We start from the raw sequence: 25242 nt of genomic DNA, 5'->3' as shown, positions 1-25242 counted from the left end.
ATGTACCTCCTTTAAGGAAAAAAAAAGTCTAGACCTGTACTATCTCAACCAGTAGCCACTAATCACATGTGGCTATTAGCACTTAAAATGGAACTAGTCCAAAAACTGGAGAGTCCAAAAACGGCATTAGTATAAAACATACACCAAGTTTCCAAGGCTTGTAAGAAAAAAAAAAGGATATAAAATATCTCATTAAGATTTTTTTCTACTTGTTTGCATACTGAAATGATAATATATTGGGGGTATGCTGGGGTAAGTGAAATACTAAAATTAATTTCACCTGTTTACTTTTCATGTTTTAAGTGGCCATTAGAAAAATTAACATTATATACATGGTTTACACGTTGCAGTTCTACACAATGAGATAAGATGCTGTTGATGATAATGAACACAGGATGAAAAACACGATGTCACAGGGACTGCTGGGCTCTGCATGCCAATAAACCATCAATTCAAGGGGACTTTCAGTGACCTGAAGTTTGGGAACTTTAACTTAAGAATTTCAATAAATAACATCCTAATGTTAATATCTACCTAATTAACATCTATCTAGTCAATGAGTCTGTAAAATAAAAGGACTTTATAGTTTGCGACTGAAATCCTCTAATAAAATAACTTACCTTTACAAACCAAGAATGATACAATCTGTCCCAAAGTTCTAGTACTTGCTTTTCAATTACAGCAGTATTGTTCACCTTATCTCCCAGAATTTTATGAAGCTGGAAGAGATACAGATATGATCTGATTTAATATTTCAGACAAAAATCCAGTAAAATTAATTCATGCTAGGTCTTTACATTTGTTCCAAATCAAACTAAAATGTTCCAGAGTATTTAATGGCCTCTAGTCACCTTATGATCTTTTCTTAAACTCTACTCTTCAATATTCCTAGCGAATTTCCTTGCCTTTCTTGCCTTTTTGCTTCTCTCTATTTTTGGGTATCTGAGGGGGTTACTTCAGGTTGTTAGAGAACGGTACATATGAAGCCATGATCACTGACTTAGCAAGTCTTATCTGCTCAGAGAAAAGTCTGTTGGATGTGGCTCAAATGTTCATCTATTACACAGAAAGCTCATGTTACATTTAGCACCAGTGTAAGAATTACCACAGAACTAGGAGTGCCTGGGTGGCTCAGTGGGTTAAGTCTCTGCCTTCGTCTCAAGTCATGATCTCAGGGTCCTGGGATCGAGCCCCACATCGGGCTCTCTGCTCAGCAGGGAGCCTGCTTTCTGCCCCTGCCCCCTGACTCCCTCTCTGCCTACTTGTAATCTCTCTCTGTCAAATAAATAAATAAAATCTTTAAAAAAAAAAATTACCACAGAACTTTAAGTAAAATTTTAGGACCATAGCTATAAACACAAATATTTCCTATAGTTTGCTGAGAGACATCAGGTCTCAGAGTTATGACTAATTAGACTGGTGGTGTTTCTGGGAATCAAGTACAGTGAGACAAGATAACTTTGAGGACAATTATTCATTATAAAACCCCATGTTTTGTTATTAAAACCACAACATAACAGTAAAAAATTTATTTATTTATTTAAGAGAGAGAGAGTGAGAAAGAAAGGGAGAGAGAATTTTAAGCAGGTTCCATGCCCCATGCAGTGACTCACAGGGGCTCAGTCCCATGACCCTGAGATCACAACTGGAGCCAACCAGGTGCCTCAAAGGCATTTTTTAAAAGATAAATACTAATTTGTAGTCTCACTTTCTTAGCATAACTGTTTCTACTTTTCCATATCTTCTGCAACTTTCTGCCCATTTATAGATATAATTTAGAATTCTTCATCACTAACCTTCATCTTCATTTTTAATGGTTCCATTTTAGTTCATAAGTTTTTCTTTTTTTTAAGATTTTTTATTTTTAAGTAATCTCTACACCCAACTTGGGGGTTTCAACTCCCAATCCCAAGATCAAGAGTCGCACGCTCTACCAAATAAGCGAGCCAGGCACCCTAGTTCATTAAGTTTGGGTATTATTTTACCCGATAAAGGAATACAGAGATGATTTCCAATTTTTAATGTCACAAGTATCACTGCATTGAACATCCTTGCACACAATTTTTTTCTTATTACTAATAGTAAGATAAATGTTCAAGAATCAGAGGAAAGAGGCACTTTACTAAAGGCTCCTACTATGCATTGCTGAACAGTCTTCTATAGGGATTGTACCAGTTAATATTTTCCAATATCGTATGAATAAACCAATTCTTCCAAAGCCTTATGGACAGATAAGCTATTAGGTAATTTAATTGGTGTAAAACTAGAGCCAATTATTTTTACTTTTCTTCTTCAGCTACAAGAGTGACCATTCCTCCATGTTGGTTTTCAATGTGTATTTTCTTTTGTGTGTCCTATCCACACCTTTTGCTCTCTTGACACTGTCCTTACAGATATCTGAACCAGTTTTTAGACATATTGGATGCAAAAATATCTGCCCAAGGTTTTCCTTTATATTTTACTTATTCAAAAACCAAACACAAATGAGTGAATATAATAAAAACCATTTACCTTTGCATAGCATTTTACAATTTACAAATGACTTTCCCTTACACTATGTGATCTTTACAAAACCCCCAAGAGTTAGGAAGAAAAAAGTTTTTATCACCTTTGTTCTTTCAAGATGAGTTAGCAAATTTAGAAAGGACCCATGACAGGCCCAAGGTTAGGCAGCTAACTGGCAGAGGCAGGATTTAAAACTCTAATACTCTTTCAACTACAGTATCTAAAACCTATGAACAAAGAACACCTAACACAGCACACCGCCCAAAATATAAGTCACAATTACCCCAGTCTAATTTCCTTTAATTACTTGAAAGTTGTCTTTTAAGTAGCATGACAGTCAGATACTCACAGACCTCCTACTACCAACTCTTTCTGCCATTGTCTGCTCAGTTTCTGAGATCCTTCTTTTTTTTTTTTTTTTTTTTTTTTTTAAGATTTTATTTATTTATCAGAGAGAGAGAAGGGGAGAGAGCAAGCACAGGCAGACAGAATGGCAGGCAGAGGGAGAAGCAGGCTCCCTGCCGAGCAAGGAGCCCGATGTGGGACTCGATCCCAGGACGCCAGGATCATGACCTGAGCCGAAGGCAGCTGCTTAACCAACTGAGCCACCCAGGCGTCCCCTGAGATCCTTCTTGAACCAGAAAAGCCCCTAGTCTAGGCGCTGGCACAGTGGCCTTCGCTGAAATAAAGCACTAGCTCAAACTCAGATCCCCTTTATCACAGCACGACAGTGAGTAACTCTACAACACCACGACTTTGAAGGCAGGATTCAGCATCATTTGAAACTTGTGGTGCTGCCAACCACAGCAGAACATCACAGACCTAGAACACCATCTTGTTTTAATGTTACAGTATATAGCACAAGCCATAAGGAAGACAAGGCGAGAGAGCATGGGGCCTGATGGCAACAGCACTGCTATCAGAGGACTCACCAGAGCACAGATATTATTAGTGGTGTAGGAGATGCTCTTTGCATATGGAAGACGATGAAGCACTAACTAGGAGTAGGCAGGATGCCATCTGAGAGCTGTGCTCACTTATGGCGAATAACCTCCTCTATAACATGGGGATGGGGAATCAATGGGCAATTCTCTGTTCTCATCTTGCTTGGAACCTTGACAGCATTTGCCACACCTGACCAAGTCTTTCTTGAAGTATCTTCTCTCAGCCTCTACGACAGACACGGGTGGTTCCTCCCACAGGCTACTCCTCCTCAATCTTCTCTGTTGGCTTGCTTCTGGGACCTTCAAAAGCATAAGTGCTCCAGAAATCTATCTTTGGTCCTCTTCTGTCTGTCTCCTTTGGCCATGTTATAGTATCAACTGTGTCCCTCCTAAATTCTTACATTGAGATCCTGACCCCCCAGTGCCTCAGAATGTAACTGTACTTGGAGACAAGGTCTTTAAAGAAGTAACTAAGTTAAAAGGAGGCCATCAGGGTGGGACATAATCCAGTATGACTGGTGTCCTTATAAAAAGAGATTAGGAGACAGACACACACAGACAGAAGACCATGTGAAAAAGACACAGTCATTAGCTGAGGAGAGATGCCTCAAAAGAAATCAATCCCACAACACCTTGCTTGATCTTGGACTTCCAGACTGTAGAACCATAAGACAGTAAATTTCTGTTGTCTGAGCACCCAGCCTGTGGTACTTTGTTATGGCAGCCCTACCAAACGAACACAGCTCATCTCTCCTGCTGGGTAGAGTGACAGATACTATCTGACAACATTCGAACTTCCACCTACAGCCCAGACCATCTCCCCGGAGCCCCATCTATGTACATTCAGTGGCCTTTTCTGATGCTTTGACTTAGATATCTGCTAGGGTTCTCTAACTTAACACACCCCAAACAGAACTACAGCTCCATTTCTCTGTAATCCTGCCTCTCCCCGGTCCCACCCCCACCACCTCGGGAAGTGGCACAGTGGCACAGTGGTTACCCTTCCAGGTGGGCTAACCAAAAACTTCCTTCCTTTTCACTCCGTATCCAATCCATGAATAATTTCTGTCAGATCCACCTCAAAAGTATATACCAATGTGACCACTTCTCTCATTTCCCACCTCTACCATCCTAGTCCAAGTCATCAACATCTCCCCTGGACTACTGGAATAATATTCTTTTAGCCAGACCCCTGCCTTCTCCATTCCTGCCCATCACTCCCAATAAAGAGGCCAGAATGAGCTTTCAATATCCTAAATCAGGTCATGTCCCTTTCTGCTTTAAATCCATATATATCTTTGTAGCTAAAATAAAATCCCAACTTCTTATCATCCCCCTATGGCTCATCCTGTCACTACAACCCCCATTCCAGCCACGTTGGCCTTCTTTCTTTCCTTCAACCAAGACTGATGCTACCTCAGAGCCTTGGAATTTTCTATGCCCTCAACTTGAAACATTCCTTTCCCAGTCTTGGTGAAAGCATTACCTTCTCAGAGACATTCTCTGGCATTCTAGCTAAGGCATTGCTCTGAGTCACTTTACATTACCTGGTCACAACACTTCTAGAACAAATATGGTTACTTCTTGACATGTTTCATGTCTGTCTCCTCCTCCTCTCAGAATAAGTTCCAGGAGGGTGGCAACTCTTTCTGGTCTACTGCTTTTCCCCAGAACTTAGAACAGTGCCTGGCACATTTGTGGATTGGCTGTCACTTCCTTCATTCTAGGCATGGGAGAAGGGACAGTGAAAACCCATTCAGGACTAATTTTCCTACTGTCTCAGGGCAGCACCTCTAGGTATAAATTTTGGAAAGAACATTATTAAGCAGAAAGGTTAGCTCAAGCAAGGATGTCCAATGAAGAAAGTAAACTAGATTTGAGTAAGAGCAAAGTAGCAAATCTGGGTACTATAAGGCATGGAGGATATAAGAGATAAGGCTGAAAAGGCAGACTGGGGCAGGTAGACAGAAACTTCTCTGTTCATACCTACACATACCCTAAAAAACTCTACCTTTTCTGAGTATGACCTCTTATTCTAGCTTTATCCCTTTTTATACTTTAGCTCTTGGGACCCAATTCTCTCATGATTGTTAGTTGGTTGAGATCTGAGCTTATTAGAAAATCAAGCCCTACAGAGGTACCTGGGTGGCTCAGTAGGTTAAGCATCCAATTCTTTTTTTTTTTTTTTTAAGATTTTTATTTATTTATTTATTTGACAGAGAGAGATCACAGTAGGCAGAGAGGCAGGCAGAGAGAGAAGGAAGGGAAGCAGGGCCCCTGCTGAGCAGAGAGCCCGACACGGGACTCGATCCCAGGACCCCGGGACCATGACCCGAGCCGAAGGCAGAGGCTTTAAGCCACTAAGCCACCCAGGCGTCCCAAGCATCCAATTCTTGATCTTGGCTCCAGTAATGATCTCAGGGTTGTGGGCTCAAGCCCCACACTGGGCTCCCCACTCCAGCAAGAAGCCTGGGTGGGATTCTCTCTCTCCCCCTCGCCTTTTCCCTCTGTCACTCTCCGTCCCTTTTCCCTTCCCCCTCCCCACTCTGAGCTTGCTCTCTCTAAAATTCTAAAATAAATAAAGGAATCTTAGTATAACATTTCAACTTCTACAATTTCAATGGTTTTTAGGGTTTTTTCTTTTTTAAGATTTTATTTATTTATTTGACAGAGAGGGAGAAGGAGAGGGTGCGAGCACAAGCAGGAAGAGCGGCATGTAGAGGGAGAAGCAGGCTCCCAGCTGAGCAGGGAGCCCATTGTGGGACTTGATCCTAGGACCCTGGGATCATGACCTGAGCCGAAGGCAGACCCTTAACCAACTGAGCCACCCAGGAGCCTCAATGGTTCTTTTTAAAAAACAACTTTATTGAGATCATTCACACACCTTATAATTCACCCACTTCTGTGTACAATTCAATAGTTTCTTGTAGTATATTCAGAGCTATGTGACCATCACCAATACCTATTTTGGAACATTTTCATTACCCCAAAAAGAACCTCCATACTCCTTAGCAATCACTCCCTAATTTCACTAAATCTCCCCTACCCTTGGAAACCATTACTCTATTCTCTTTTTCTGTAGATATACCTCTTCTGGACATTTCATATAAATGGAATCATACATATCTACTTTGACTGCTTCTTTTGCTCAGCATAACGTTTTCAAGGTTCATCCACATGGTAGAATGTATCAGTGCTTCCTTCCCTTTTATGGCCAAATAATACTCCACCATTTAGATATACCTCATTTTGCTTATCCATTCATCAGTCAATGGATAGTCAATGATTGGTTTTAGATATTATCCCCCTGCCTTCCAAATCAGGATGATGAATATGTTACAACCTTTGTTAGCAAGACCCATCTCTCTTCAACTGTCTTTCCTTTCAAGGCTTGGGTAAAAGGTTTCAAACATAACTTCTAAGTAATCTGAAAGTTATTTCTATAAAATCTTAGACACATTTCTCCAGCTCTTCCCAAATAGGTTAAGAATTCCAGAACTCAAATAGAAAAACCAAAAAAACTAAATGTTCTGCTTTCAGCAGAGTAAGTCAGCCAATACGGTTCTAGAAGTCTAAAATGCTTTTGCAATGGCTGACTGGATCTTCTATGATAGTTAGGAGAGCTATACCCATAAACTTATCTTTTAAAGACTTCCATGTGGCATTCGATTAGGTCACCTGCCATGGACTCAAGAAAATCAGTTACACAGATCTTTCTTTTAACTTTTTACTCAACCACAATTCCATTCTTAGGTTAGATTACTATACACATGTATACACTGTAATTTTTAAGATAACTTTCTTTTTGAGACTTTTGTTATTAAATTTTATTTGACACAGAGAGGGAGATCACAAGTAGGCAGAGAGAGGGAGGGAAGCAGCCTCCTCTCTGAGCAGAGAGCCCAATGCGGGTCTTGATCCCAGGACCCTGAGATGACGACCTGAGCCGAAGGCATAAGCTTAACCCACTGAGCCACCCAGGCACCCCTGTTATTGAATTTTAAACAAGGAATCATATACCAATACTTTTTTCCTGAACATACATCTCACTGCAACAAATGTTGTTAATCCGTAGATGTTCCTAACTACTTCAATATACTAAAATTCCAAATTACCTTCTTTCCCATAGGTAATATTGTGGGGGGAGGGTAATCCCACATTTGTATCACAGAAACGGACCCTTACCTGCAGTAATTGTGCCTTATCCTCTATCCTTCATTTCCTTCCACAAAGCTTCAGACAAGCTAATCTCCTCAAGCACACTTCCACCTCCATATCTTGGCTCACATGAACACTCCTATTGAAAACCTATCATTCAGTCCTTCATGGTTTATCTCAAGTGCCACAGCAAAGCACCTAGCCCAGTTCCAGTGGTGCTCTTCCAGCGGCTACAGCAGAAACAACCAAGGGATTTACAAGCAGTCTTCAATTTGAAACCAAGCTCTGCCATTCACTACATGACCACTGGAAATTTACTTAGCCTTGCTAAGCTAAGCCTTGCTAAGCCTGTTTCTTCTTCTGCAAAATGGGCCAAACAATTTAGACTACTGCAAATTTCTTAGAAAGATTAAATGAAACAAACTGGAAACTGCCAACGACAGTCACCAGCAGATAGTAATATTTAATATTTGCTAACAACCATTTCTTTCTCCACAAAGTCTTATTTGACCACCCAATCTTAATGATCATTCTGTCCTAGAGCACAAATAATGAGTATCTACCTTGAGCAAGAAGCAAAGGACCAACCTCTCTGTTCAGGCTACTAGCACCGTTAAATACAATCTTCCAGAAAGTTTACTTTCATTGTATGTTTCTTGTTGACCTGTAGATTTAAGCATATTTCAAAAACAGAAATTGTTCTAAAGAGAATCTCCATTTACACTTCATCAAAGGGAGGCCCCTACCAATGAAGACCTTGCAGAGAGAGGCTCTTCTCTTACCTTGTGTGTTATCCATTCTCTTCCATACTGGTACACATTGTTAGCTGCAGAATTGAGGGCTCTTTGGACTACTTGCGCCTCAGGAAGCCAACTAATTTAAAATAAAAGAAAGAAAAAATTAAAACTAATACATTTTTAGTGGACTATGTCAATAGTCCATGTATTTAAACAATCAGTAACTGACAAATTACTAATCAGTCATCACACAAGGATACAAATGAATCCCATTCAGGAATCCTTGACTAACACTTAATTCTACCAATTGAGAGACTGTTCAAGCTCTCCTTAGCTTTTAGACCCACTTTCCCCACAACCTCCCTTTCATTCTGCTCTGCCTGGTTTCTCTGCCCATACACATCCTGGATCATCTGCCTTATTCAGCACCAGCCTTATTCCAGCATCAGAACCGCTCGGAAATGTGTTAGACATGCAAACTCTTGGGCCCAGGTCCAGACCTACTGAAAAAGAAACAGGGCTGGGGCCCAGCAACCAGGACTCTAATGAGCTCTGAAAGTGATTCTCATACACGTTGATCTAAGAACTGAGTAAAAAACTGAGAAAGAAAAAACTTCTCTTCATGCCATGAGAGACGGCCTTCCCACTATCCTGTTAAGCAGGCTGTATCATCTGCCTTAATCAATAACACGTTTCATATGCCTAGTGCTTTCCGAAGGAGAAATATCTTCATGTATTCTTTATTAAGATCTTATTTATTTATTTGAGATAAAGAGAGAAAGCACTCACACAAGAAGGGGGAAGGGCAGAGGGAGAGGGAGAAGCAGACTCCATGCTGAGTAGGGAGTCCTGACACAGGACTTGATCCCAGGATCCCGAGATCATGACCTGAGCCAAAGGCAGACCCTTAGCCAACTGAGCCATCCAAGCACCCCTCATACATTCTTTAAATTGTACCTCAGAGGGTTGTACACTACAGATGTTGACATTCACAAACTGAATAGTCCTGATTTCAACTATCCACGAGTGATACCCAAAGGCCAAGGCAAGCAGTAACTAAAAACTTTCCTGAGGCCTAACTATGACACACACTACAAAGCTGGCTTATGGGAAAGAGTCAAGTCAAATACACAACGTTCTCGACTTACAGCGGTTTTATATCCTTGTAGTACTTTATATAGTAAATTGGAAGTGATAGCTAGCTTGCGTGTGTATTTGTGTAAGAGAGAGAGAAAGATGGTCCTAAAGAGAAAGCCAACTGCCACTAACAAAATGTAATGATACCTAGGAAAGTACTTGTTTTCAACCAAAGAAAAAGACATTTTTTTAAGAATTTTAAAGCACATCTGTTTAATTATAACCATTAATGCAATATCTACCTCAATAATTTCATTTCAATAATAAAAAATGATGGTATTATGATGGTTTAAAGCTGGTTCAATCGTAGTTTTAGAGGCTTACTTATCAAGAGTGAAAATAGAAGACTATTTAAAAATAGCTAAAAAGGTAACATGTCATAGTGCTTAATGTTTCTGTAACTGTTGGTAAGGCTTACATCTAAGTTTGATGCAGAATTCTTAATGGCACTGAAATAGCTCTGATTTCAAGCTTAACAACTTGGTATATACTGATTCTAGGAGTCTGGAAGAGACTGATTATGGGTACCACTCCTTGTCTTCAGTTGTGACTGCGCAATATCAGCAAGTGCGCTTTGTATCTTTTCCAGAAGCATGTCCCCTCGATAAACAACATCCTCCAGACATTCTGGATACATTAGAAAGTGCAACTTCAAATTGGTAAGGTTTCAATCTTTAATATTAACCAGTTCTTCCTATACTCCAAATAAAGTATTTCTGAAACATATGGCAAATTCTCAAATATTTCTCAGCAAGTTAAGACAAAACTTTAGAGATGATTACAAATGTAATAATCTAAGTATGAAGATATGAACAGGAAATTGAGATCTTTAAATAGAGGTGGGATTTGGGAAAAAATTAAGTAGCTTTTAAATTATTCTAGTTCATCAGTGCTTTGAAGGAACTGCTGAATATTTTCAATTATCTGGTATGACATTTTATGGGGAAAATTATAACCTCGAGTGTTAAAGTATGAGAATTCACATTAGTATTTGAATAGATCTTTAATGACTAACAAGTGCCTACTAGGCCTGATAAATTACAGAGACGCCTGGGTGGCTCAGCCAGTTAAGTGTCTGTCTTCAGCTCAGGTCATGATCCTGGGGTCCTGGGATGGAGTCCTGTATTGGTTCCTTGCTCAGTGGGAAGCCTGCTTCTCCCTCTGCCTGCCATTACCCCTGCTTGTGCTCTCCCTCTCTCTAACCAATAAATAAGTAAAATCTTTAAAAAAAAAAAAACAACAACAACAAAAATAAAACAAAACAACAAAAAAAAAACTTTACAGAAACAGGTGGCTGGATTTCACCCTGAGCCATAGATTGCCAACCTTGCCTCCAAAATGATACAATGTGAGAGCCCTCGGATGACTCAGTCCGTTAAGCATTTGACTCGGTTTCAGCTCAGGTCATGATTTCAGGGTAGTGAAATCAAGCCCCGCATTGGGCTCCACACTCAGCTGCTAATCTGCTTGGGATTCTCTCCCTCCCTATCTCCCTCTACCCCTCTTCTAGCGCAGCTCTTTCTCTAAAATAAATAAATCTTAAAAAAAAAAAAAAAAAAGATACAAGGTGGAAGCACTGTTAACTCTGCCACTGGGGGATTATCTCAATTTGCTTAACTTTTGATCCTGATTTCCTGTGTATGAAATGGGGACAGTCTCTCCAATTACCTCAGTCACTGTGAGGAACACAGGACACACGGTAGGTGAAAGTGCTTTGCAAATCATAAACATATTATAAACTGTAAATCTCATTTCAAATATAAAGGCATTGACCATAAACTGTTCCCAAAATCTTATGTACATCTCTCTCCCACCATCCCCCAAAACATGACATTGTTATGCAAAAATGTCAACATTCATCAAATCTCTCTTCCCAATTAGCTGCATCAATGAAGATCATTTTGTGAAAACAGATACTAAACCTAGGGCATCCATTTCTATTTTTGCCAAAATAACATTCTTACTTTGCCCACTCAGGGTGATTTGCTAGAGTCTCATTAATTAAATTGCTTGTGACTTCAATCATGTGTACACTCTCTTGATGCACCTGTGTTACGGATAGGAGAGAAAAGAATCTCAATAAAAAATAAGCCCAATTTAACATTTATTTTTCTACACTGTTATTGGAACAATGATTTTGAGTCAAATAATTATACACTTAGTTCCAATTAATTTAGAAACTTGTACGGAACAGCTGTTATACATAATGTCCTATGACCCTCATTATGGAAAATAAAAAGTACACACTAGCTCTCTGATTTCAAGCTTAACAACTTCAGGAAAAATTGCATAAAAAGATACATTCAAATATTTATACCCATACACAAGACAAATAGGTAAATATATTCAGTTCACACACATTATGTGTCTACAGTATACATAAGCTTTATCAACACTGCATGAGCTTATACAATTATGACGCAGTGTGAGACATCAAACAAAGAATTTAGTAAAGTTTCAGAGTAAAATAAAACAAAACAAAACAAAAAACCAGCTGAAACTGCATCTCAGAATTTACCTTGCTAAATAACAAACAAAATGAGGAGGACAGAGGTACCTGGGTGGCTCAGTCAGTTAAGTGACAGACTCTTGATTTTGGCTCAGGTCATGATCTTAGGGTTGGGAGGTCAAGCCCTGTGTCGGGATCCCCACTCAGCGTGGAGTCTGCTTGAGATTCTTTCTCACCCTCTGCCCTTCCTACTCTCCCCCTTTCTAAATTAAAAACAGAGACAGAGAGAAGGATAAAAAGAAACAAGCTAGTGCCAGAGAACATGCTCTATATTTTACTATTTTTAAAAAGATTTATTGGAGGGGCACCTGGGTGACTCAGTGGGTTAAAACCTCTGCTTTTGGCTTGGGTCATGATCTCAGGGTCCTGGGAACAAGCCCCGCATCAGACTCTCTCCTCGGCAGGAAGCTTGCTTCCTCCTCTCTCTGCCTGCCTCTCTGCCTACTCTGTCTGTCAAATAAATAAATAAAATCTTTAAAAAAAAAAAAAAAAGTTTATTGGAGAAAGAGAGAATGAGCAGGGGAAGGGACAGATGGAGCAGGCAACTTCCCACAGAGCAGGGAGCCGATTTGGGCCTTACTTCCCGAGATCATGACCTGGGCTGAAGACAGCCACTTAATGGACTGAGCCACCCAGGTGGCCCTATATTTACTATTTTTAAATGAGGCATATTGAGCATATGGTTTGTCTAGCTATTCCATGTTTACTCGAAAGAACATGATTCTGCTGTTGTTACTTCACATTGGCTGATATTTCAAGATTTTTATATTCTTACTAATTTGCATCTACTTATTCTCTCAATTACTGCAAGAGGAGTATTACTGAATCCCTAACTAAAATCACTGATTTGTCTATTTCTCCTTTTAATTCTGAATATTTTGCTTCATGTATTTTAGAGCTCTATTGTTAAGAACATACACACTTAAAATCGGTATATCCTACTGCAGTATTACCCCATCATTATGGAAAGACCTCATTTCTTATTGGTCTTCAGTAATATTTAGGTACATTATCTGATATTAATATAATATATAACTCTTATGTTTATACAGTTTGCGTGGTGTATCTTTTTTTTCATCCTTTCATTATCAGTCTTTTTATGGATTGAATTTCAAGGGTAAACCACTTATAGATACCATAGAACTTGCTACTTTATATCCAGACTGAAAATCTCTGCCATTTGATTATTTAATTACTTCATATTTAATATATCCACTGACATGACTGGATTTAGGTCTGCCATTTTCCTATCTGCTTTCTGTTTCATCCCTATTCTTATTCTTTCACTGCCTTCTGTGTAAAGCAATTCTATTTTTAGTATAGCATTTTAGTTTCTCTAAAATTTAATGGTTGCTATTCATCTCAAGCCAACCACATCTTTATCATAAACCACCTCAAGTTATACTGACTTACTTCCAATTAAATATAAGAACTTCATACCAGTAGAATTCTGTTTCCAAGTCGTCTTTTTGTGCTATGGTTACACATATAGTTCATGTATGTGTATTATGAACTCTGCAATACAGTGTTTTTTACTTTTTTACTCTTCTTTAAATAGTCCTGTTGTTTAAATAAACTGACAAGGGGGGAGGAATGTAATTTTTATATATATCCACATGTTTACCAAGTGCTTTTCATTCTTCCCTTTGGATATAAGTTATTTCTGGAGTCATTTCTGTTCAGTCTGAAGGAATTCCTTTAGCATTCCTTATACTCTGGGTCTGCTATTAACTAATTCTTAGTTTTGGTTATCTAGAAATACTTTTATTTTGCTTTTACTTTCAAAAAATAGTTTCAGAGGAACGCCTGGATGGCTCAGTCAGTTAAGTGTCTGCCTTCCGCTCAGGTCATGAACCCAGCGTCTTGGGATCAAGTCCCACCTCAGGCTCCCTGTTCTCTCACTCTCATGTTTGCATGCTCTAATAAATAAATAAAATCTTTAAAAAAAATAGTTTCAGTAAATATAAAATTCTTGGCTGACTAGTTGTTTTCTTCCTAAGGCTAAATATGTCATTCCAATGTCATGTGGTGTTCACTGTTTATTATGAGAAGTCAGTTATTACTTGTTTTATTATTCTCCTGCATATGATGTGTAATTTTTCTCTTGCTTCCTTCAAGATTTTTTTTTTTATCTTTTTGGCCTCCAGTAGTTGAACTATGATGGGTGTCTAGGTTTTGTTTTATATGTATTTATTCCACTCAGCATTTGTTGAGCTTCTTGGCTATTTTATTGCTCTTCACAAAACTTGACAAGTTTTTGACCATTATTTCTTCAAATATTTTTTTTCCACTCTTCTCTTTCTCCTTTCACTTTCTGGAAGGCCAATTACATATCTGTTAGAATCTTTGCTATCATCTTACAAATCTTTGAGTCTCTCCTCATCCACTATCTTAAAAATATTTTGTTCGTAAGATTGGAAACCTTCTATTGATCTTTCTTCAAATTCATTCTTTTCCCCTCCCCAGATACCAAATCTGCTGTTAAGCCTATCTAGTAAATTTTTCCTGTTATTGCTCTTTTCAGCTCTAGGATTTCTAGTTAGTTCCGTTTTATAGTCTCCATTTCTCTGTTGAGCATCTGCATTTATTTATACATTATTAGCATACTTTCCTTTAGTTTTTTAACATATTTATAATAGCTGCTAAATCCAACATCAGCACTACTTAAGTATCCATTTCTTTGACTGCTTTTTCTCCCCTCCAAGTCACACTTACCTGTTTCTTTTATGTCTAGTAATTTCTGGTTAAAAAAATTTTTTAAAAAAATGTGTTGTAGCAACTCTGGATTTTGTTTTGTTCTTCTGAGAACTGCTGCTTGTTTCAGTAAGCGATTAACTTTCTGTAGTGAAGCTGCAAATCTGCCTTCCCTGTCACTGATGTTTCTGCTCAGTGTTTTTTATTTTATTATTATTTTTTAAAGCCTAAAGCCTTCCCCTGAGCCTGCATAGTTTAGTAGTCAGCAAATGATTTTGGCAAAAATCATGCTCACAATAGGAATCTTCATGATCTGTAGCCTAAGATGTGTGAGTTGAGAAATGCAATCAAAGGCACAACCAATCTGCAAATTCTCCAAGCTTTCAAAGTGCACAGAGCTCCATGGAGTCTCCCAGATACCAGTTTAGGATGTATGGTTTATTAATCTTCTTATAATTAAGCCTTTCATGGTTCTCTTGCTTCCAGAATCTCTCCCTTTAATTTATAGCTGCTCTCTTGCCAGCCCCAAACCAAGTCTCCTACCTCCCACAGGAAAAGCTGCAGGTTTCTGTTGCCCAAGCTAGGCAGAATGAGTAAAACTCCAAACACGAAAGTCACAAACTACCTGTTTTACCAGCTTCAGTAACAGGTTTTCCTGAGGAAATACTCCTCAGACTGTTGCCTAACCAGCTTCAGTAACAGTTTTTCCTGTTGATGGTTTTCCAACAGTTTCCTGCTGATGGTTTTCCAATGCCCTCATACAGTGCTTTTAATAATTTTTTAAGATTGTATTTATTTGAGAGAAAGACAGAAAGCGCATGAGCAGGGGGAGGGGCAGGGGGAAAGGAAGAAGCAGACCCCCTGCTCAGCAGGGAGCCCAACACAGGGCTCAATCCCAGAACTCTAGGATCATGAACTGAGTTGTCAGACATTTAACTGACTGAGCCACCCAGGCTTCCCAGTATTTTTAATAATTTTATGCTGTTTTGCTCTTGCTTTCTGTGGGAAGGAATTATCTGACATCCTTGCCCTGTTATTACCCAAAGATGAAGCCTAAAAGGAATTCTGACAGACTGGATGTGGATAACAAAAAGGAAAGAACGTAGTCAAGGATGACTCAGAAGCTTTTCACCTAAGCAAGTAGAATGGAGTGGTCATTTATGCCAAAATACTTACTTTCAGGAGGAGAACACACAAGCAAGGGAAGAGCTGAAATTCAGTTTTTGATATGTTATATTTGAGATGGCTATTAGACATTCAAGTGGAGATACTTTCATGGTGTTAGAGAATCCCATTATTGGCTGGGAGAATAAACTAGATAACCAATAAGTTTCCTTCAAAAGCTCAGTTTGTGTAAGTCCTAGACCACAAAAAAGTAGTTCAGTAATACATGTTATCCAAGTTCAGGAAAGCAAAAGCTCATTGAAGCATGGGTTGAGAAAAAAAAAAAAAAAGGATATGAAAAATGAATAGAATTGACATGAGCAGGGGAGCCTGGGTGGCTCAGTCAGTTAAGTGTCTGCTTTGGGCTCAGGTTATGATCCTGGGGTCCTGGGATCAAGCCGCATGTTGGGCTCCCTACTCTTCAGGGAGTCTGCTTCTTCCTCCCCCTGTTCTTGTGTTCTTGCTTGCTCTTTCTCTCTCTCCTTCTCAAATAAATAAATAAAATCTTAAAAAAAAAAAAAAGAATTGACAAGAGCAGTCAAGAAGACCCTCTGCCAAGAAGCACAGAAAGGAAAGTGAAATGGAAGAGCAGGAGAGAAGAAAAAGAAAAATGGAAGCTCATAGTGTTATAAGGTTTCTCTAAGAACTACAATAGAAGGTAAGAATGTATAATGGCAGGTTTAGGCAAAATATAGCAAAAACAAAACAAGGTCTCTAAACAAGTCTATACAGTTTATATAAGTGACTATACATGATCAGTATCCAGAGAACAGATAAGAATTACATAGAAACTGAAACAGAGATATGGAGAGAGCAAGTTATTACGAGCTGAGACTGAGGACATAGTGAGCCTAAAAATAACTAAGAACAGGACTTCCAAGTGGAGATTCATATAGCAAGAAACAATGCAATCCCTCAGTAAATTCTGCATATCAGATTATCTACTGATAACATATCTCTACAGCACTATATGAAAATTTTTCATATCCATGATTTCACATAAACTTCACATTTCCTGGAAAGTAACATATCAAAACCTAGGATGACAAATTCAGGGGACTTCAGATAAAGATTAAGATAAATAAGAATTTATTTTAAAAGTCAAGAAGATACATCACTATAGAGAAAATTCTAGCTGCACTTTAGAGAAATTTTTTTTTTAAACAAAGAAGGGTGTTAAAACCTGAATGTTTGTATCCTCCCAAAATTCTTATGTTCAAATCCAAATCTCCAATATGATGGTTAAGAGACAGGGCCTTAGGAAGTAATTAGTTCACTAGGATGGAAGCCCTCATTACGGTATCAGTGTTGTTATAAGAAGAGACACAAGAGAGGTGACCTTTCTCTCCCCCATGTGAGGGTACAAGAAGAAAACGGTCACTTCTAAACCAGACAGAGTACCTTTTACCAAGAACTTGACTGTGATGGCACCTTGATCTGAGACTCCCCAACTTCAGAACTGTGACAGATAAATGTTTGTTGTTTAAGCTTCCCAGTGTATACTATTCTATTACAGCAGTCCAAACTAAGAAAAGAAAAAACTGGAAGTATATGCTAGAAGGACCTAGAAATTGAGATATAAAGGTTCTATGGTATATTAAAGAAAGACCAATGGGACAAGAAGGGAAGGAGCTAATCAAGAAATTCTGAGCTAGTAAACAAGGAACTAACTAGATTAGGACTCATGAGACCAGATCACAGTTCTCCCATTTAAAAGAAGCCATTTATTCTTCTCTATCTGTGATCATTTCTTCTGTGATCACTTTTGAGGAGTTTGCTAAAAACAAAATAAAAATGCACATAAAAAAAAAAAGAAGACAAATTCATGGAAAACTAATAATGCAAAAATCTAAATAATTTGTTATATATATTTATAAGCAAAGAAAGCTTTCCAGCTTCTGCCAGCTTCTTGTACATACTACAGTTTTTTAAGTAGGCTCCACTCCCAGTATGGAGCCCAGTTTTGGGCTTGAACTCATAACCCTGAGATCAAGACCTGAGGTTATACCAAGAGTCAGATTTCTAACCAACTAAGCCACCCATGCACCCCTGAATATTAAAATTCCAACAAGAGTTTATTAATGGCAATAGTAACTGTCATACTCTACCTTTGCAGTCAGGAGTAGAGCTAATAGAAGAGTTCCTATCACTAACAAAAATATGATGAAAATGCTTATTATTTTGTCTAACATCTTCTCCAACCAGATGATCATCTGCATAGAAAGGAAAAAGAGAATTACTCATCTTCTGAGCATAACTTAATAAAAATGCATATATACCCAAATATTATTAAGACAAAATAGAATATTCAGCATTGCAAATCAAACTACGGCATAATGATTAAAGCAGCGAAAGCTGTAAGCAAGTTCAGAAAATTAACTAATAGCATTAATTACTATTGTTATATAAAAAGTTTATTATTGTCCTATCTAAGAAAGGCAGTCAATTTGAACATATTTATGTTTGAATTCTCACACAATGGCATATTTACATTTCAAGTTGTAATTTATAATCTGGTAAATATTCAAAACGAAATAAAATATTTAAACGAAGTAATGATAGTACATTAGCTGACCTCAATCTCCTGGAATTTTACTATCAATTAGCAAATACATAGCTTTAGAAAAAGTATGCCTTACAAAATAGGTATTCCCTAAATTATACAAATAAAATAGGAGCAAATTAAAATAGGAATTACATTCAAAATATTTTTTCCCTTTGATGCCACTAAGGTTACAAAAACAGTAATAATAAGAATCTAAGGTTAAGGTAACGATAATATCAATTTCAGAATACAACCCTGCGGGGGCAGGGGTGAGGTCAGCAGGTAGATGCACAATTAGAAGGGATACAAAATGGGCTTTAATTATACAGGGAATGTTTTATCAAGCTGGAGGACAAACTCACTGATGTTCTTTAAATCTTTTTATATATGAAATATTTCATAACAAAATACTTTTTAAAATCTGACATTCTACTTGAAATATCCATTCTTTTTAAAACATAAGCTCTAGGACAAATTGACTGTAAATAAAGAATAATCATTACTATAATGGTTATTCCTTAATCAATAAATTCTTTAATCAATTCCTTAATCAATAAAATTACAGCTCTCCCTAAATGCTATATTTTGAGTATAACTTCTCTCATCTTTCACAATCACACATAACCTTACATTTTAAAAAAATTTTGTTTTCAGAATATATAATAATTATGACAGATTTCTACAATTCCTCCCATGCAAAGCTACCATGTAACATTTCAAAAATAAAATCAATTAGACTGATGACTACTGAAACACCACATTGCACTCCTCAACCCCTGCATAAGCTACAGCATTGCTGAATAAGTTAGTCTTAATTTAAATCTGAATTATGCCTCCAGTGAGTTAAGCACACAAGAGCAAAGAATGGTGGTTAAAAACAAAACAGGACTTCTAAAATATTTTCCATTCCGTGCTGTAAGCTTGCATCCCCTTATCTTTCATGAAAGATACTATCACTAAGAGATCAACGCTGCAGTGAACTCAAAGATAAAAAGTTCATCTTTTATCTGGACAATTATAGCTTCAAACAGAAGAGTTAATTTTCAGTGCATGCCACCAAAGCATCAAAGACAATACAGAGATTAAAAAAATAGTATCAAGTTTCTAAGATATGGAAGGTCAGATGTCATATTTTGAATGTACGTTCTAAAATCAATTGAAACTTTCCAGTTGCACAATCAGAAACCAACTCTTAAATAGTTCTTAAGACAGTTTCCTGAGTAAAGAGCTACTATTCTTCTTCTTTGTAGTTCCCAAGCCTGACAGTGCGTGGCACATGGTAAAAGCTCAAATATATATTTGAACAGGCAAACATAAATAACTTCAGAATTAAGACCAGATTTGTATTCACAAATTATAATTTCTAAAAATAACTTGGGAGCGCCAATTTTCTAAAAAATGTCTATTCTGAAATATGTTTTTAAAATGTAAATAATGATTTAGAAAATGTATCTAAATTTAAGTGGGGGTATTTCTAACATATAAAACATGGAATTCACAAACACATTATGTATATCAATATTACAAAATCAAACTTTATGTTTCAAAACCAGGGTAGAATTTTCCTATCAGAAGCCATATACCTAAGGGTTAGAAAAAATCCACACTAAGAGATAAGGAGATAAGATAAAAACCTGTATTCAGGGCTAACAGTAAGGGTTAAAGGTTTCATTCAAAATTTAAAACAAATAGAACTATTTAAGATGCTCAATATATAAACTAAAAAGATGGGGAGGGGGATCCAGTGCCATTATCTCTGGTTAAGTTACAGTGAAAAAACAGGACAAAAACGGAGACAGATAAAGAGAGAAGAGTGGGAAAGAGAGATGGAGGAGGAGTTACCAAAGAATAAAGGGAGGTTTTCTTGTTGCTGTTGTTGTTTTAAAGATCAAAACAAGAGAAAAAAGTGTGTGGCTGGGGAAACTGGTACACAGAACAAAGGACAAATCAATAAAGAGGAAATAACAAAAGTGGACAGAAAACTTAGATGGAGGAAAAGAACCCCCAGAAAAAGGTGAACGGAAGAAGACTCTCGAGGAAACAGAAACTCAGACATAGAAAGAGAAACACAGGGGCACCTGGGTGGCTCAGTCAGTGAAGCATCTGCCTTTAGCTCGGGTCATGATCCCGGGGTGTTAGGATTGAGCTCCACATCAGGCTCCTTGCTCAGCAGGAGAGAGTCCGCTTCTCCCTCTGCCCCTGCTCGTGCTCTCTCTGTCGCTCACTCTCTCTCTAATGAATGAAATCTTTAAGAAAAAAAAAGGAAAGAGAGAGAGACACGTGGACAGAAGAAGCAATAGAGACGCAGAAGGGAATGGAGGAGAGAATTCCTAAAGATATGCCAAAGGCACTGTCCCAGGATACAGAGCTGTGTTCAAAGCTGTGTTCAGCTTTGGGCAGCAGAATCCACACCACCTACCATCACTGCCATCAGCTGTCATTACCACCTGCCCAGAGAAGTCACACTGTCCCTGGGGATCTCCCCAGCCTTCCTTGCTCTGAGAAATTATTTTAGTTATTAAACTCTATTTTCTTAAAGGGGAAGGGGAGTAATTTTAAAATGACATTCTGAATGTTTCCAGCGTGAAGGAAGGGCATGCATTTATTTTTTTTCAAAATTTAGAGAGGTCAGTAAATGTATGGTTATACTGCAAGACGCTGAAACTTCTAAATTGGCTTTGTGTATAGGAAGCTACTAAGAAAGTTATCATTCCACTACTGAGTTTTCTATTCATTATTCTGGGTCTGTAGGCTTTCTTTTGTTTTATTTTCTTTTAAGGCAAATTCTAGTTGAGTCTTAGTGCAAATAAACAACACTTAAAAATAAAACAAGCCTTGAGAATTAGGTTGTCTCAATCAACCACAAATATGTTTTCTCTCACCCTCCCTTCCCTTGAATTAGTTTCCTAGTTCACTCCACTTGAAGCTGAAACACCAAATACCCAATGCTGCAAATTTTCTAACCTTGGATGTAATGTAATAAAATAGACCTCAACTTATTTATGTGCTTTCCTGGAATGGACAGTCCCAGAACTTACAGCAGTCACTCCCGCTCTCCACCGATGCTTTACCTATACTATACGGAATCATCAAGGAAAGGAAACCTTCACTTGATCTCTTAGGAATCTTTTAAACCTGAGTCACAACTGGTTAGCTAAGAAATAGCTCTTAAATTAGGTGTTCTAACTCGGGCAGTCACCGAAGGTTAAATCAAATTGCACCTAATGACTTTAGCTCTCCTTTCTCTCATCCCTTGAGGACAATTTCATGTCAACATACACAAGTTGGAGAAGTGTATAAAACCACCTACTTTGATCAAAATAAGAAAATGTGACTTTTGTTTGCAGCACTATTATTTGCCAAGGATTGAACTCATTTACTCATGTTAGTTTTGCAGGGAATGGAGGTATAGACAACAGCATGTACGTTGGTAGGAGCAGGGCAGTGGCCAATAAGTGTATGTATGTATGTATGTATGTATTTTACACGCTCTTTATTTTCAATCCAAAGTTCAGAGTTTAAGGCAAGTCAAGTCACCCCTTTCTACTTCTTCAAAAGAAAGAAGAAAACCTTAATCTCTATACTAAAAGTCACCTTGGTCTATTTCTATGAAGTACCACATTCATCTTAAGGTCTTCTATGATATCTCCACTGAAAATTTAAGGTTTTGTTTTATCTAAACATGATACACATAAATGTCATCTTTTGCTATCTGTCTCAGGGATTTGATGAATCTACGTCTACAGTTACTATATATAGGCTACATGTCACAAGTACAATACCCCTAATTTATCTGGATTAGCCTTTATTGAAATTATTAAAAATGTACCTATTTCATGCAAATCATGCGAAGCATTCACTATACATACAACGTCATACCTTGGGAAATACATGAAATTAAAGGTCACAGGACATGACCACAATCTTTTTTAAGTTAAAAATGAAATTCTAGAAGAGTAGCTATTAAAAAAAAAAAAAAAGACACTATATAAAATTACCAGCCAAGTGAATCAAGTATTTCACAGATCTTTTTCAAAAATTCCTGTGTCATTTATAAAATAAGTAGCAATAAAAAGTTATATTTCCGGGGTGCCTGGGTGGTTCAGTTGGTTAAGCATCTGCCTTTGGCTCAGGTCTTGTTCTCTGGGTCCTGGGATCCAGCCCTGCATCTGGTTTCCTGCTCAAAAGGGAGAATGCTTCTCCCTCTCTCTCTCTCTCTGCCCTTTCCCCCCACTCATTCTCTCTCTCTTTCTCTCAAATGAATAAATAAATAAACTCTATTACAAAAAAGTTCTTGTTCCTTTTCGATAAGTATGTGCTCTCACACATCAAAGAAGACTAGAGTAGGGCCACATTACAGAGCTGAAAAAAAATGGCAATCACTCACTGTAGACAAAAGGACTGTAAGACAGAACTTCTGACACACACCTGGGCAAGGACATAGTAACCATTTATCCTAAATAAATAGATTTGGGTGTTTAGAAAATTGTACTGTGATAGTACCAATGATTCACGACCTTCCATAGCTTATTAATTTGAACTTTAAAAGCCAAAACTAATTTTGACATATGGACAGAAACAGAAAGAAAATGGAGAGACAGGAGGAAGTTACAGAATTCAGTAATAAAACCCAACATCCATGTGTTCATTTACCTTCTTATTTAGCCAGTGCCAGAGCTTGAGGGTAGGGGGTAAGGTAAGAAAGAGAAGATAAGAACAGTGGAATATCATTAGAGAATGCAATAATAGTATGGAAAGAAAAGAAAGTCACTGAGAGTATGAGGAGGAGATAATCCCAGACCAAAAAACAAAACAAAACAAAAACTGGGAAAATAACTGTAATGCATTAACAAAGTTTTAAAATCAACTGTATATAGTATTCATTTAAGATATAAAATGACTGAAATAACCACAAACTTTTTTGGCAATTCCACAATTAAAAATACATGCTTGTCTGCTTAAGTAGTCACACCAAATTCCAAAGATCAGAATAATAATTAAAATTCTTTCTCATTTCAGGTACCAAAAGGATTTTGTGTCCCTTTATAAATTAATTCATGTTCAAATACTATGTGTTCATTGAACTTTGTGGCTGTAGCTTTATAGTACAGGTCATTTCACATTTTTTAAACAGTAAAACACTTCCATGCTCATCTGGAACAGTGAACACTTGGCCAAAGAGCAGACGGAAACAAAATTCTGTTAATATTTGGTGTATCTCCTTCCATCTCAATTTTTGAAGCACTTATCTTTCTACTTTATGTAACATCCTTTCTTTCATACAAACGTTACCTCATCAAAACACCTCACAATATTTAACACTATATAACTAACACTAGTTAGTGGACACATGATGTAAAAATCGCTAAACACAGGATTGAAGGCATTATTAGTGATATAAAAAATATAAAAACTAAAAAGCTTAATTTTATCTTTGCAGAGTTTTTACTAAAAGTATACCCAGTGCACGTTTAAAACTATACTTCAATCAATCTCCTGTAGAGGTATAGTTTCAAAAACACTAGTCTCATCAATTGAAATTTAAAAGAAACATGAAAAATAGATTTACTGCCCAAAGCAGCAACCCATATGTATTATTATACTAGATAAAACATAATTATGGCATCGATTATTACTAGACAAATATTCAGTTTGCAGCAGTCACTTATTCTGATATGTTTTATTATTATAGCCAAAAATGATAGTTTTATTTATTTTACTGTCCCTCTTAAGAACAAGTTGGCATACAAATTTGAATAAAAAATGACAATTTTACAAGGCTACTCCATCACAAACACTTTTGATACCTGCAGAACTTCAACTGACACAATTCTAGAGTTGTCCTAAGTGAAGGGTTCCAAATACAAATATGTGGGACTCTGAAAACAAGAGTTAGTGTCCATACTTTCTGATAGTGGTAAGGCTGTCAGAAGTTAACTGAAATGAGTCATCCTCTTTAAACAATCTGCAGGATTAATCTGCTCTAGTAAAACAAAACTTCACCCCAATACCAGGAAGATGTGATAAATATGTTAAAATCTGTGGGAAATCTTAGACTTTTTCATATTTAAAAAAATTGAAAAAAGAATACAAATAGGCAAATCACAAAATAAAAATATAAATACCCAATAAGCAAACTCATTTTTTTTATTTCAAACTAAAACACCACTCATACTTCTTTTTCTGAAACTGAAAAATACTTTTTTGTTATAATATCTAGTATTGGCAAGAGCTCAGAAAATGGGCACTGCCTTATGTTATACTGATGGAAACTAAAACTGGCAAACTTTCTGGAGACAGAAAGGCAATACGTAAGAAAACATATCCCCGTGGGGAGCCTGGGTGGCTCAGTCAGTTAAACTTGCGACTCTTGGGGCACCTGGGTGGCTCAGTGGCTCAGTCATTAAGCGTCTGCCTTTGGCTCAGGTCATGATCTCAGAGTCCTGGGATAGAGCTCCACAACAGGCTCCCTGCTCAGAGGGGAATCTGCTTCTCCTTCTGTCCCTGGCCCTCCCCCCTCTCCTCTGCTCATGCTCGCACACATACACACTCTCTCTCTCTCTCCCTCTCTCAAAATCAAACAAACAAACTTCTGACTCCCGGTTTCGGCTCAGGTTAAGATCTTGTGGTTATGGAATCAAAACCCACATTGGGCTCTGTGCTCAGTGTGGAGTTTGCTTCAAATTCTCTCTCCCTCTCCATTTCCCTCTCCCTAACTCTCTCTCTCAAATAAATAAAATCCTAAAAAAAAAAAAAAAATGTATCCCCCTGCATCTCTGCTCCCCAAGGAGATATTACCATGGCTTTAAAAGATTTCTTTCCTGGGGCACCTGGGTGGCTCAGTGGGTT

At 37.6% G+C, this 25242-nt stretch overlaps 1 protein-coding gene across 3 annotated transcripts in view; it reads right to left on the bottom strand.

Moving 5' to 3' along the window:
- Positions 1–25242, bottom strand: part of TMEM245 (transmembrane protein 245) — a 94423-nt gene that overhangs the window by 35452 nt on the left and 33729 nt on the right. For 2 of the 3 annotated variants that reach the window (XM_059141677.1, XM_059141679.1), the window contains exons 7-11: positions 23047–23070; positions 17957–18061; positions 11446–11528; positions 8390–8480; positions 621–719 (exon numbers count right to left, since the gene is read on the bottom strand). In XM_059141677.1, coding sequence (XP_058997660.1) covers positions 621–719; positions 8390–8480; positions 11446–11528; positions 17957–18061; positions 23047–23070 — 402 coding nt within the window. The remainder of the gene's footprint in view (positions 1–620; positions 720–8389; positions 8481–11445; positions 11529–17956; positions 18062–23046; positions 23071–25242) is intronic. The other variant, XM_059141678.1, reaches the window with a different exon arrangement.

Source organism: Mustela lutreola, chromosome 12 (assembly GCF_030435805.1).
Source record: "Mustela lutreola isolate mMusLut2 chromosome 12, mMusLut2.pri, whole genome shotgun sequence".
Classification (NCBI taxonomy): Eukaryota; Metazoa; Chordata; class Mammalia; order Carnivora; family Mustelidae; genus Mustela; species Mustela lutreola.
This window is presented reverse-complemented; position numbering and strand designations above follow the sequence as displayed.